The sequence below is a fragment of the Polistes canadensis genome, unplaced genomic scaffold (genome assembly GCF_001313835.1).
Source record: "Polistes canadensis isolate GaletaPanama2010 unplaced genomic scaffold, ASM131383v1 scaffold_398, whole genome shotgun sequence".
Lineage (NCBI taxonomy): Eukaryota > Metazoa > Arthropoda > Insecta > Hymenoptera > Vespidae > Polistes > Polistes canadensis.
The window spans coordinates 1-15070 of NW_014569945.1; the positions used below are offsets into that span (position 1 = coordinate 1).

At 28.8% G+C, this 15070-nt stretch overlaps 1 protein-coding gene across 2 annotated transcripts in view; it reads right to left on the reverse strand.

The window, feature by feature from the left end:
• Positions 1-9038: 9038 nt before the first annotated feature.
• LOC106792257 (cullin-associated NEDD8-dissociated protein 1) overlaps positions 9039-15070 on the reverse strand; it is a 6447-nt gene continuing 415 nt past the window's right edge. For both annotated transcript variants that reach the window (XM_014758527.1, XM_014758528.1), the window contains exons 2-18: positions 14926-15016; positions 14390-14559; positions 13955-14168; positions 13575-13867; positions 13334-13496; positions 12947-13217; positions 12274-12783; positions 11914-12197; positions 11714-11845; positions 11468-11636; positions 11117-11405; positions 10836-11034; positions 10504-10761; positions 10239-10427; positions 9915-10158; positions 9704-9850; positions 9039-9576 (exon numbers count right to left, since the gene is read on the reverse strand). In XM_014758527.1, coding sequence (XP_014614013.1) covers positions 9443-9576; positions 9704-9850; positions 9915-10158; positions 10239-10427; positions 10504-10761; positions 10836-11034; positions 11117-11405; positions 11468-11636; positions 11714-11845; positions 11914-12197; positions 12274-12783; positions 12947-13217; positions 13334-13496; positions 13575-13867; positions 13955-14168; positions 14390-14559; positions 14926-14970 — 3711 coding nt within the window. In that variant the 5' untranslated portion in view covers positions 14971-15016 and the 3' untranslated portion in view covers positions 9039-9442. The remainder of the gene's footprint in view (positions 9577-9703; positions 9851-9914; positions 10159-10238; positions 10428-10503; positions 10762-10835; positions 11035-11116; positions 11406-11467; positions 11637-11713; positions 11846-11913; positions 12198-12273; positions 12784-12946; positions 13218-13333; positions 13497-13574; positions 13868-13954; positions 14169-14389; positions 14560-14925; positions 15017-15070) is intronic.

Below are 15070 nucleotides of genomic sequence, written 5' to 3' on the forward strand. Positions count from 1 at the left end.
CTCTCTCTCTCTCTCTCTCTCTCTCTCTTTTATTTTATTTTTTCTCTTTAGTTTTTTTATACATTTTATAGGTTATTTACGTAAGCACATTGTCTATCTCTTTTTATTCTCCGTTTCTTAATATTTTTTTTTTTCTTTCTCACGTTTGCTTTTCTCACACACCTTTTAAAGGTTATACATATATACACACACATATGCATATGCATATATACACGTACATATAAACACATTATTTTATATCTTATCAAATTTGTATTGACAAAATTAACAAATTAAAACTCCGCAAATAACGATTCGTTCTTTATTCGATATATATATATATTTTTTTTTTCTTTTGTTTTCTTTTTTTATCATTCTAATTGTAGAAATCAAGATTTCTCATTGAACATCACGCGAGTGTGTGAATATATATTCATATGTATTTACGTTTGTATGGAAGAAATGTTTTGTTAAAGTAAATTATGATTCGTGATATCTTTCAAAATGTTATTATTTCTTTCATTACGATTTTTTAATGTCTTACAATCTTTATATGTATCTCTCGCGCCGTTATAATTCAGGAAGAAAATTACACATTGTCAGCATATTTAAAATGATACCGATAAGCAGACGAGAATATAATCTACAGGTGGAATATTTTTAAATGCCATTAGCTAGCACTCGATGAAATACTATCAGAAAATATGAAATATATGTATAATACTTTTATAATAATTTTTAATTTACGTATTAAAATATAAAAATTGATTAGAGTAGAGAGTATATTAATCTAAAATTGGATTGATCTCTCTAAATTATTAATCAGATAAAATTAATTAAAAGTAAAATATATATATATATCGAATAAAAAACTAATCTTATCTTATGAACGAATGTGTATCTTATGTATTATGTATAATATAAGCTTAAAAATAACTAAAACACATTACATATACATATAAATTTACAATCATAGTTCAAGACATTTTCCAAATTATCTGCCATATATATATGTATATATATATATATGTATGTATATGTACACGAGAAATTAATCTGTTTAGATATTATATATATATATTGCGTTTAGATTTTACTTATCATTACGTCACATGATAGATTTATCAATCATTCAAACAGGAAATAAAATTCGATGTTATAATCAGATCATAGAAATAATAATTTTCGAGAAAACTTATCGGCGCAAGAAAAGTTTCCAAGAAAATGTTAATAAACATTTTGTTAGAGTATTACTTGTTAAGAATACTTATATATATATATATATATAAGTATTCTTAACAAGTAATACTCTAACAAAATGTTTATTAACATTTTCTTGGAAACTTTTCTTGCGCCGATAAGTTTTCTCGAAAATTATTATTTCTATGATCTGATTATAACATCGAATTTTATTTCCTGTTTGAATGATTGATAAATCTATCATGTGACGTAATGATAAGTAAAATCTAAACGCAATATATATATATAATATCTAAACAGATTAATTTCTCGTGTACATATACATACATATATATATATATACATATATATATGGCAGATAATTTGGAAAATGTCTTGAACTATGATTGTAAATTTATATGTATATGTAATGTGTTTTAGTTATTTTTAAGCTTATATTATACATAATACATAAGATACACATTCGTTCATAAGATAAGATTAGTTTTTTATTCGATATATATATATATTTTACTTTTAATTAATTTTATCTGATTAATAATTTAGAGAGATCAATCCAATTTTAGATTAATATACTCTCTACTCTAATCAATTTTTATATTTTAATACGTAAATTAAAAATTATTATAAAAGTATTATACATATATTTCATATTTTCTGATAGTATTTCATCGAGTGCTAGCTAATGGCATTTAAAAATATTCCACCTGTAGATTATATTCTCGTCTGCTTATCGGTATCATTTTAAATATGCTGACAATGTGTAATTTTCTTCCTGAATTATAACGGCGCGAGAGATACATATAAAGATTGTAAGACATTAAAAAATCGTAATGAAAGAAATAATAACATTTTGAAAGATATCACGAATCATAATTTACTTTAACAAAACATTTCTTCCATACAAACGTAAATACATATGAATATATATTCACACACTCGCGTGATGTTCAATGAGAAATCTTGATTTCTACAATTAGAATGATAAAAAAAGAAAACAAAAGAAAAAAAAAATATATATATATATCGAATAAAGAACGAATCGTTATTTGCGGAGTTTTAATTTGTTAATTTTGTCAATACAAATTTGATAAGATATAAAATAATGTGTTTATATGTACGTGTATATATGCATATGCATATGTGTGTGTATATATGTATAACCTTTAAAAGGTGTGTGAGAAAAGCAAACGTGAGAAAGAAAAAAAAAAATATTAAGAAACGGAGAATAAAAAGAGATAGACAATGTGCTTACGTAAATAACCTATAAAATGTATAAAAAAACTAAAGAGAAAAAATAAAATAAAAGAGAGAGAGAGAGAGAGAGAGAGAGAGGAGGGAGAAAGAGACACACGTTTGAAGGGAATTGTCTGCATGTGTATGTGCGGGAAAGAGAGAGAAATAGACCTTGGCTCGAAATTTAAAAATCATTCATCAGATATCCTATGTGTTTTACTGATTGTGAGCTACGTAGGTAGGTCATAATCACCTAATCAAGAATCGTCAATTCCCTTACATCCGTTATTTACGGAACGTGAACGAATGACGGGAAGAAGAAAAAAAAAAGAAAAGAGAAAAAAAGGTGATAACTTAGACATACCAGACAAGTTTGAAATCATATTCTGAAAGATTGCAGACAATTCGATTGGAGAATGTCGGTGTAATTAGACATTTACTATTAATTGAAAATTTAATTAGAAAGTATTAATTGCATGGAGAATGCGCGTTTAGGGTTCAGTGACTCTCAATCTTTTTTTAAATGCGAATTTTTTCCTATTGGTCATTGGGAATTTACGTTTTAATATTTGAATTTAGAATTATTTAAATAATTAATTAAATAAAAAATGCCGTTGTGAGTTTAATGAATCACAGTTTTTTTCTTTTTCTTTAATCGAAAAGTAATTATATAAATACTATTTTTTAACGTGTCATTTGATTTTTATTCAAATATTATAAAAGTAATTAAAAAGAAGATGCAATTAATTCAAAGTTTGTCAGTATTATCGAATTAAATCAAATCGATCTTTCCAATTGGTCAGATCACACTGCAATACATAAATCTTAATATCCGAATTTCGATTTTCGATCATATCGAATCGAATTAAATCGAGACTTCTCATTGGTCACTTAATACAAATGCCATAATATACAAATTTTAATCGAAGAAACTACTATAAATCTTTCTGAAGGTAATTAAAAATATTACCACGAAACATTAACTAACATAACTTAAAAAACTGCCTTTAGATCAGTGTTGCTCAACCTTTTTGAATCGAATCTAATGGAACCTTTCCATTATTTGTTAAAATATAATTCATGTACATTCACCTTGCATATTCATTCTCTTTTTTTCTCTCTCTCTCTCTCTCTCTCTCTCTCTCTTTGTTACTTTAATATTCAAATTTAATAAAAAATAATAGTAAAACGAATTTTTTTTCTTTTAAATAAAATTGTTGAATTATGCACCTCTATTTTTCTTTCTCTCATAAATTTTTTTACCAGATCATCAAGATTATGTTGCTCACGTTATTGCATTGTATCGATTTGAAAAAAACGCGGGCTAATAAGAGTCAAATATCATTCGCATGTATATATATATGTATATATCGAGTTATCAAGAGCAACGGGGAAACGTGCAAGATGACACGCAACCCATCGTTTAGATTGCACACACCCTCACACAGATATACACTGGCAATCTTGATTTAAGCATCGATCAAACGTCTAGTATGTATATACGTACACATGCATACGCTTTGAATACGCTGAGAGAGTGCTGCCATACGCATTATACATACACGTACATATACATGTATACGATTAGTGATACACTACGCTACAGTGTGAAAAAGAAGAAGAAGAAGAGACATGGAGGACACGAAAAGGTTGCTTGGAATGAATCTAAATGCTTTCCTACTATTCCTATTTCTCGCTTCTTATTTATTTCCTCGTTCTTTAAATCCTAATCATTTTCTAACTGATCCAATTCAAAAATAAAAAAAGATTAAAAAGATTCATTATAAATTACAAACAAAAATTATGACAATAAAAATAAATAATAAATGTAAAAATAAATAAATAAATAATAAATTTATCCTAATTATTGTGTGTATTTAAAAAGAAAAACAATAAATATATATATATATATATCATAAATGAATTATTACAAAATCAAATAAAATAAAATGATTTAATTTCTATCAGGAATTGTAAAAAAAAGGAACAAGAGATAAATAAATGACTCATGAAAGAATGAAGTGTAAAGTAAATACTACCGTTACGTTCTCATTCATAAAGGAATTATTAACCTCAGCAGTTCATTCGTATTTCTAGAAATTATGCGGTAATATGTAAATGAAATTCTCGAGTTTTTTTTTTTTATTTTTAACATACAAGTTCATAAAACTCTGCGGATCAAATTATGATAATGATTATTATTATTATTACATGAATGTCTCGATAATAATACTCGAACTGTTTGCTTAATTATAGACAGGATAAATATACTTCAAAAAGTGAATGAAACCCGTATCGCGTTGTAATTGAATATCATTTATTTACCGACCGATATACATTTCGCTTTAGCGCGGGAAAATCTTACAAATTTAAATCAACTCGAAGAAAATTTGTCGCGAATGAAACGCGAGATAGAAAAATTTTCTTTATTAAGCCGATTAGATTTAACGAACGAATACGAATGTGTGAAAATTTGATCATTTTGAAAATTACTTTAAAATAGTCTTTGATGAATGCTGATGAATGATGATGACGATGATGATGATGTTAAAGAACGAATAGTTTTAACTACAGTTAGAAAATTTTCTTCTGACCTGTGATTTCTACGCCCACAAGAATGCAAGGTGACCTACCCATTATGCGAACATTAAACTTTACTTTCTATTAATGATTTCGGCAACGAGACTACTGCCATTTTGTTTTCTTTGTGTTAAAATTGATAATCTAATAATGATAATGATAATACTTACTTAAAAATTTGACTTCTTTGTATAGCCTCGTAATATCTCGTTAATGCGTTTAGAAATACGCTATATTTGATAGTACTGGCAGCAAGGAAATCATCGGCTAAATCAGGTGCGAAAAATTTATCGACACTACGGCGTTCTTGGATAACTTGAAGTTCTCTAGCGATCATCTCGTCGTGTATCTTCATATATTTTTCTTTAGCTTTTTGAAGTTTACTATTATTATTATTATTATTATTATTTAATTGTTGAGTATTATTTTTTTCTTGTGGAATCTCCATCGGATTGATCGTTTCGTTACCGGCCAATGTACGAACGCACATTTTTCGTTTTCTTTTTTTTATATTTTCTTTCGTAAACGACAACGACGACTACAATGACGACGACGAGGAGGATAATGAGAACGAGGACGTTACGAGGATATATTAAATTTTGAAGATAAATCCTTATATTTTCTTATACTTGAAAAAATTTCGATCAATGTAAGACACTTTTCGAATAATTCTTCCTCTTCAGCACGCATATGTTGTCCTAGTCGTTTGTTCGCTCGTTTCGATATACTGAATCTATTAACCGATTGAATCTATACGTCTATTAACTCTCTTCCGCGTACCGCTGCAGAGTGCGCTGCTCTTCCACTTGCACTTCACTTTTTATCTCTCCCCACCACTACACTCAACCCATGCAACCAATCGAAACGCTCGAACCACTCGAAAGGGATGAGCATCGTACGATGAACCGTCAACCGCTTCTTGCTCAGTTTACTCTTTCCTTTCCGCACGCAAGGGATGACTTAGGTAATTTCCATGGTTATTTTTTCTTTATATTTTACTTACGAAATCTTGATTCACCTTGATCGTACCAAAGCAAATTTACAATCTTATTCTTTTCTTCCGATGTGATCATTTTTTCCCCCATAAAAATTTATATTGCTTTTTATTTTTATTAGGAGGGGGGTGGGGATGGTTTCTTTTCCATCTTAAAAATGTATTTATATTTATGCGTACGAAATTTGGCAACCATTCTAATATATTTTCTATACTACAAATTTTAAATGATTTTTTAAGTATATATATATATATATATATACATACATTTATAACTATGTATATATGTATATATTTATATCCGGCAAACATATTTAGCACGCGTAGGAGTTAACGTACCTTTACCGAGTATCTATCTTCTAATTTTATTCTAATTTATTAACCGTGACGATATACTACGTGACTACTACGTAATTAACATTATTATGACTAACCTTATTATACGTGTTACGTGTTTTATCTCTCTTTTTTTGTATTTTATAATTTAGTTCGTTCTCATAAAGTAGCAAGTTTTGGCGGCAATTTTTAACCGACCGGTTTTAACCTCCTGCGAAAAGATACGACCCTGTCTCGCCGGCGGGAATTTATTAATGCATTCGAAAGAATGAAAGAAAGAAAGAAGAAAAAAGGAAAAGAAAAGATAAGGGAAGATATTCGATGCACGTTTGTTTCTCTCTCGCAAGGCACGTAGTACCAAATAGTTTAAAAAAAAGTACAAATGAAATACACGTTCCCCTACGAAATTATGTATATTTACAAATGCACTTAAAGTTTTTGTAAGTTTCTTTACCGACCGCGGGGCTACCTCCCTACTACGTGAATCAATCAAATTGCTAGAATAAAAAAGAAAATTACCTTTCTTTTTTAAACAAAAACAAATATCTCTAACAAATAATGCATTCATAATTTTTTTTATAAATTTAGGGTCCTACTATACTAATTTTAAGTAAAAATAAAAAAAAATAAAATTAATTATAATTATTACAATTTTANNNTTATTATAAAATATTATATTAGATGTAAAATTGAAAGCAAATTTAATCAAATATTAGAAAAATGATTGTGTTACTTTTTTTTTTTTTAAATAAAATTATTAAAATTTAATATGTTTAAATTAATAAATAATTATAAGAAGAAAAAATGATGTTGTCAGATAAATTTTTGGATTGAAATAATATTATGTATATATGAGAGAAATAAAGTTGCATTTAAAAGTGAAAAGGGCTTAGGCGAAAAATTTGTATGTTCTTTTCTTGGAAAGGTATATGCATGTTGAGTACATTATTGGTACTTGATATTCGACGTATTCGTGCTATATACAGGACCTGTCTTCACACAACATATAACTTATATATATACATCTATATATACTCACTTATTCGCACACGCACACAACCATTTTAGCCGGTAACACTTGTTCCTGTTTCCTATTAATGTGTATGACACATAACGCGTGCGCACGCACATATTCTTAAACATATATACACATATATACATACTTTCATATACACATATACTGTTGTGTGTATGTGTGTATGATCAGATCAATGATAGGAAACAGGAACAAAACGTGTAGTCTAAATATGTCTGTATGCGTGTCTCGAGTTAAAAGCGGTCGTCTACAAGTGTAGAAGCTATCTACGTGATCCTTTGCAATGAAAGAAGTTAAATTTCTTAACGCTTCGAAGAATGTAGCTAAACAATTCTCTCTTAATCTTAACTCTTACGAGAAATCTACACAACACATTCTTATTTATCTTATAGTATTAACGTCCATGTAATTCGTTTTAAGATGACTAATGAACAAATATCTATTTGTAGAATAATTTTAAACAAGATTCTAATATTTCTTTTTTCTTTTTTGGAAATATTTACTTATTATATATTAATAAACAATTATTATTCGAATAATTCATTAAGAAATATCAATCACAGATTAAAATGTAATTTCTATTCGTATTCCTATTTTAATTTTGTTTGAATAATTTTAAAGATTGTGCGTTTATTAATTTTATTCACAAATCTGTAATATATATATATATATATATAAATTAAAGTAATTTATAAAAGTATTAGAAAGATTAGAGGAGGTAGGGTACGTGATTGACGTCAGATATACGTTTAGGGTGCCTAACTAATTTCGAAATATAAATTAATAGATCATAAAAATGGTTACATAACAAGAGTCAGAAAATCTACGAATAGTCACATAACGTAGATCTTTTCATTTATTCGCTTTTTAAGTTATTTTCTACAATTTTATTTATAGATCCAATAATTAAGCAAAACTTTCCTTGATTGAACAATTAAAATAAATTATATATCATACTGATTGATATTACTAAACAAAAAAGAAAAAAAAACATATAAATAAAAATTACAATCAATTTCATAATAGCTGATGTTTGTTGGGTCATAAATATTTTTAAATATCTTTCGTCAATACTTTAAATAAATATTAATAATATCGACTAAATTAATTATATTATTTATAATAAACGAAATATTTATATCGTTCATTTACTTTACAAAATACTTACCATTATTTAATTAATAAAAAAATATTGATCAAATAAATCAATAGTATTTTATAAGTATGAGTATAAGCTGATTCATAAAATCCTTTTTCTCGTTTTATTTTATCTAATCTTTTTATCTATTACGTTCGTGGAAAAATCTATTTCATTTAATTATTGGATCATGCTTTGTTGTTTGATAGGCTCGTTTTAACACTACTACATGTTACGAATATAAAATAAACAGTGATGCGTTGTTACAAGCGAAAGTGCAGTTCAGTAATAACCTTGTTGCTGTAGATAATAAATTAGCTTGGACGGTCTTACAAAGTAGGTCGACTAATAAAAAAATCATAATCGAGGATCGATTATTAATTGCTTGTTAACATATATTTTTATATCATATAGAAACTCGTGCAATGACCATTTATGATACATGAAGTCGAATAGAAATACAATTTTAATTTTACAATTTCTTTTTTTGTTTTTCTCCCATTATGATAAGATTTTCTTTTTAATTTCTGCATTATCGAACCCTCTCTCTCTCTCTTTCCATTTTTCATTTCTCATTTTATATATAAATAAGAGTATACGTAGTATATATGCATATTAATATTATCGTTAAATGCATGTCGGAAAATTTATTGCAATGTTTATACAGAACATGCACTCACATACATTTTTTGTTTAAAGCATGAATCCTCATTACATTGTTAGAGCATGAAATCACATACATTTTCTTTTTTATTTTTATATCTTATTTTTGTTTTTTTTGTTTGTTTATTTTTTGTTATCACAACTACCATATGTCTAAATTGTAGCGACGATAATGAAAAAATAACGTATACAAATAAACTATGAATAGTACGATCACTCGTGCATTTAGCTACAGGTGATCTGTGAAATATAAAAGTTAATGGGTGTAGTGTAAACTCTTTTAGCTTTGATCCATCGCGTTAGTTTCATTCATGTTATTACCAGTACAGTCTTTCTGAATGATTTCAAATAAGGGTTGTAATTCTGTCGCTGCTTTGATTTGCGATACAAATTCACTTAACGATGGATTTTTATCTGAAAAAGAAAACAAAATGAAATAATTAAACAATCAAATCGCACATGTTTTTTCATTTTCATCACATAATATAATTATATTCCTAATTATTTTTCTTCTTTCTTTCTTATTTTCAATTATGCATACCCGCATCTGGTATAGTAAGTAATGCAGCAACAGCTCTAAGTGCAGAACGTTTCAATTCATCCTGTTTCTCATATTCTTGCTTAACCGAATTAGCTTTGACCTTCATAGTACAGGTACTCTTTAATGGTTCCACTAATCGTTCTAACCCTACAATTATAAAGTGTTAGAATTATTATACAAATTGTTATTTAAATTACATTTAAAAACTTACTTTGCAAAACTGCAGTTGGACACAATTGTGCTAAGCGAGCAGTCATCAAATAGGTTAACATCTTTATGTCATAATGATCTCGAAGACCATTTTCAACGTGATTCAAAAATTCAAAAACATCTAATCGATCAAGACAAGAGTCCAGTAACGTGTACATGCATTCAAATGCTGCTTTCCTTAAATCTAAACCATCGTCTACTGTATGTTTGAATGGGCCCATTTCTACTTCTCTGATTAATTCTTTCTATATATGTAATATATAATAAAGAATATTATTTTGATTAGAAGTGTTTTCTTTTCTTTTTGTTTTCATGATTTCAGTACCTTTATTTTAGTTTCGGTGTAAAGATGTGGTAGAACAGAATCTAATAAATCTCTGATCAACATAGGCTTATTGTGTGCTGCTGAATTGAAAGCAACTAATGCCACCCTTCGCACATTTAAATCTGGATCTTCCAAGGCAATCAAAAAGTGTTCCATACATTGTTTCAACATAACGTCGATTGGTTGAGGCTTCAAAAATATATATTTCGTTATATACGCGATATTAAATAATATGATAATGATCAAATTGATGAATAACATTTACCTGATCTGAAATGGTGAACTTAACAGCTGTGACTGTTGTAGTTCTCATAAGGGCAGAGGGTGATTTTAAAGATTCTTGTAACGTAGGTAATAATCTAGCCGGATCTATTAAAGTGAGCTTTCCAAGACATTCAGCAACGACATTGCGAGTACCTTCTTCTGTACATTCACAGTGTCTGTATAAAAGCATCCATATGGATGGTACAAAATTTTGTAAATGTGTTATACCGGAGGGACTTGCAGATTGACACGCGATAATCTGTAAGGAATTATTTGATAACATTCGTCTAAAAATATTATGTGTTTATCATACTTTACACGTAATTAACGTACCTCTTTTAAAGAGTGTAAGAGAAGATATTGACGTTTAGGTTGCGCTTCTATTTCTTTTAGTACGAATGGTAAATATTCTGGAAGATTACCAACAGCTATATTTCCTAAAGTATAACTAGCCGCTGATTTGACTTCTTCGGAATGAGATGAGAAAGACGACAAGATTGTTGCTTTCAATTCGCCAATTCTGCTTAAGTCTCTGTAATCAAAAGTACACGGAAATAATGAAAGAGTACTTATTCGATAATGCAAGAAAAAATTGTAGTTTCTTTGTAACTTACACATGTTTACCGATTTCTCCGATAACTAGTAACGCAAAAATGTGTTGCGCGTCATTCTGGGGTTCTTTAACATCATTTAAAAATTGTTCAACAACAACTTGAGCTTCTTGCTGGCAAGTGACTGTTAATGCAGCAGCGCATTTAGCCAATGAATGATAAGCTTGTTTGTGTAACACGGATTGATTAACTGGTGCTACTAACATCGTGAGCAACTCACGATAACCAAGACCCGGTATATCAGCTTGTACTAATGCTTGGAAGAACTCAAGCATAGAACTTAATGCAACACCTGATAAACATCAATTCTTTATAAGAATATGATTTAATGAATTAAATGTGTATAATTCTTACCTTGAAGGAGTGGTGATTTAACCAACACTAATATCTCGGGTAAAATATTATCTGAAACTCTTGTTAATGAACCCGGGTGTAATTTAGCGATTGTAGTCAGTAAATTAAGTGTTAGCTGTGCAATGTGTAAATCAGTCTCATTTAACAGAGCAGGTAATTCTGTTGTAACCTAGGAATATACAAAATATATATCAATTTTTATTAAATATAACAAAAAGATGGTGTATATATTTAAAATATAATTACCGTGTCTAGTAGATCAAAGTGTAGAGCAGAACTATAATTGCGTACTAAAGTATCCAAAAGTGGTAAGGAACACAATTTTAAAGCTCTCTGATTTTTTCTTAAAAATGATCCAAGAATAGGGATTGCATCTTCCTAAATAACAATGTTGTACATTTTTAATAACTTATTCTAATTTATAAGACAAGTTATAAAATACGTACCATTATTGGTTTTAGATCCACTCTTAAAGGTGAAGCGGCTATACAAGTTAATGCTTTAACAGTTGTGAGACGTGTGATTTCATTGTGTAGTCTATCCAAAAATATAGGAAGGCATATATGTAATTCACCAGACAATGTATCACCGAAATGTGCAAGAATTTGTCCCATACAAGCGATGGCTCTTTCTTTGACTTCTTGATCTATGTCCGCTGTTCGTAACCTTGTTAATGTACATTGATAAATGTCAGAAGACAATGTAGGGAAATTGTAATAACATGTTCTGCCTGAAAAAGAAAAAGAACAATCATAATCTTATGCTATTGGTCGTAGGAATTTAAATTCTCTAAACGATTTACTTACCATGAGGTCTAATAACTTGTACAAGTTGTTGTAACACTAATAATGCTTCTGCAGTGATTTTATAAAATGGATCTCCTACAGCTGATATAATCGGAGGAGCCAAAACTGCCATATGAGCATGAAATGCTTCAGGTTGATGAGTTACCAAAAGTGTATGTACAAAGGCTAACGTATCGATTTTCATATTAGAAGAAGAATTTTTATCTCCTAAGGAATATTGTATGCCTGGTATTAATGCTGGTATATGATTCGCCAGAGCACCAGGTAATACAAGAACTAATTCTTTTAGCAAAGAAAAACAATCTTGTCGAGTTTTGATGCTTTTCTCTTTCATCTGACGGTGTACAGCTTTGACAATAAAAGGTACTTGTTGTTGCAACAAAGATACAGGACTACCATCGTCATCTTCCATTGCGTCTGGGTCAAGTGGTACGCCAGTTGCAGGTCTTGTTTGTCTTAACAAAGCGACGTAGGCATGGAATATGTCTGATTTAACATTTTCTTCCCTTTCTATATAATATTCAAAGAAAATTTCATTCAAATTAATATATATTTTAGAAAAAAAATGTGTATATTTGTTAACTTATCGATTTGACCCTTTAAATGTTATGGACGTATATGTAGGTCTATCAAAAATTATTCATTTTGCGATCAAAAGGTTAAAAATGCTTACCTTTGAATCTAGAAATTAATGCTGGAGATACAATTCTGTAAAGCTCAGGTAGGAGTTCTCTTCTACTGGATACTACGGCTTCTAAACATTTAGCAGCTGCTCTACGTACTTTCCAGCTCATATCATCGTCATCTGAGTACTCATCTTCTGCATCATCCTCTCCATCTTCTTCTACTTCCATAACAGCTTCCCCATCAGAAAGATCGTTCATATCGTCGTCGTAATTGTAATTAGGATCATATACAATATATATCAAACAGATTTTTATAATCTAAACGAAAAATATAATATGAAATTTATAGATAAAATGATAGAAAAAAGAAGGAAAAAATGTAATAATAATAATAATTATAATTATCATCATCATAATCATCCTGTTTTATTTACCTCATTAATATGCGGTGTTATTTCTTTAGGACATCTATATACAAAAGCTTCAAATGCCTGCAAACAATATTCCCTAAGTTCATCGTCGTCCTCGTTACTATATCCTACTATCAATGGCATAACTCGTTCTATTTGTTCGCCAAACCTATGTCCAGCTTGACGACTATAATCAAAGAATTAAAAAATATTTTTTATATTTTTTTTCTTTTTATAAATAAATAGACAAAGAAATATTATTTACCAAATCGATGCAATACACTGAATATATGTCCTGATTACACTTTTGACTGTTTGCGATGAAAGTCCTTCGAGGAGGTGGTCCAAAAGTTTGTTGTATAAATAATTATTGCTCGATGTTAAAAGATGACTCAATGCTACTATGGTACGTTTACGAACTGCTTGACGTGGGGAAGATAGTTGTGGTAATAATGCAGTTAAAATAGTTGAATGAAAGGTCACCAATAAAGCTCCAAACCGAGACAATAAGTCTGCTACAATATCAAGCGCCTCCAGTTGAACGGATACATCTTCTTGCTGAAATTAAATTATATATTATGTAAGTAGCATATTTATTTATTTGTGTTTTTTTAAATATGATAAATACGATTAAATAATATATACCTTTTCGATAGCACTACTTAATCTTCCAGTAATGCGTTTGCATACATTAGCAACCAATGAGCTGGATCCTAATGGAAGTTCAGAAATGACAGTCTTCAAGCCAATACTGCAAATATCCCTTAGTTGTTCCTTATCGGATACCATATTACTGCATAAAGCATCGACAATAACTTCTACTTGATATTCCTTTACTTTATTGACTAGTGGACCCAAACTGAAATTATTAATATGCTTATAATATTCATGAACTTTTGAAAGAATAAATAAGTTATTAATGTGTTAAGCATCACGTTAGTTACTAACGACTAATGGTATACTTTCTGTTCAGACTGTAACAGACATTCTTATGTTTTCCTGTGGTTGACGGATTATCGTGGTCTGAACGGAAATCTAGCCAAAAGATGCACTTAACACATTAATATTATTAATATATACCATTTAACAGCAAGATTCTGTACTTCTCCATTTTTGTCTTCCAATAATTTAAGTAACATCTTGACAACCTTACGCTCAGAATCATCATCTAATTTAATACTATCCTTCTGTAATTCACTCATCAAATCATTAGTTGCCATAAATCTAAAATCTTTATCGTTGGATGTCATCTGCGAAAAATAAATTATGTATGAAGTAAGAACGATAATAGAAAGAGAGAGAGAGAGAGAGAGAGGGAGAGAGATGTAATAATAAATTTAAAAATATAAGAAATAAAAAGAATTAAATATGAAATACAAACTATTAGAATAAAATAACAATGTCACATAATAATAATAATGAATGAGTGAAAAAAAATCAAATTTTAATTAAATCAATGAGACATCTGTGAAAAATATTTCAAAGAAATAAAAAAAAGAAAGAAAACAATGAGGTTAAGTCTACAATAAACAAAATTTTGCACGAATGATAAATAGGAAGGAAAAGCAAAATTATGAAATAGAAATATGTGATTTTTTTAACAAATTTACGTTTACCTTTTCCAGTAAATTTGCTATTTGATAAGATACGCCGCTGGCCATGATTGCAAGATTGTCTTCACAGCCGGTTGAATTGTCGTTGCGATTTCTTTTTAAATGAAAGAAAAGAAAAAAAAATGGCGTGTATATATATATATATATG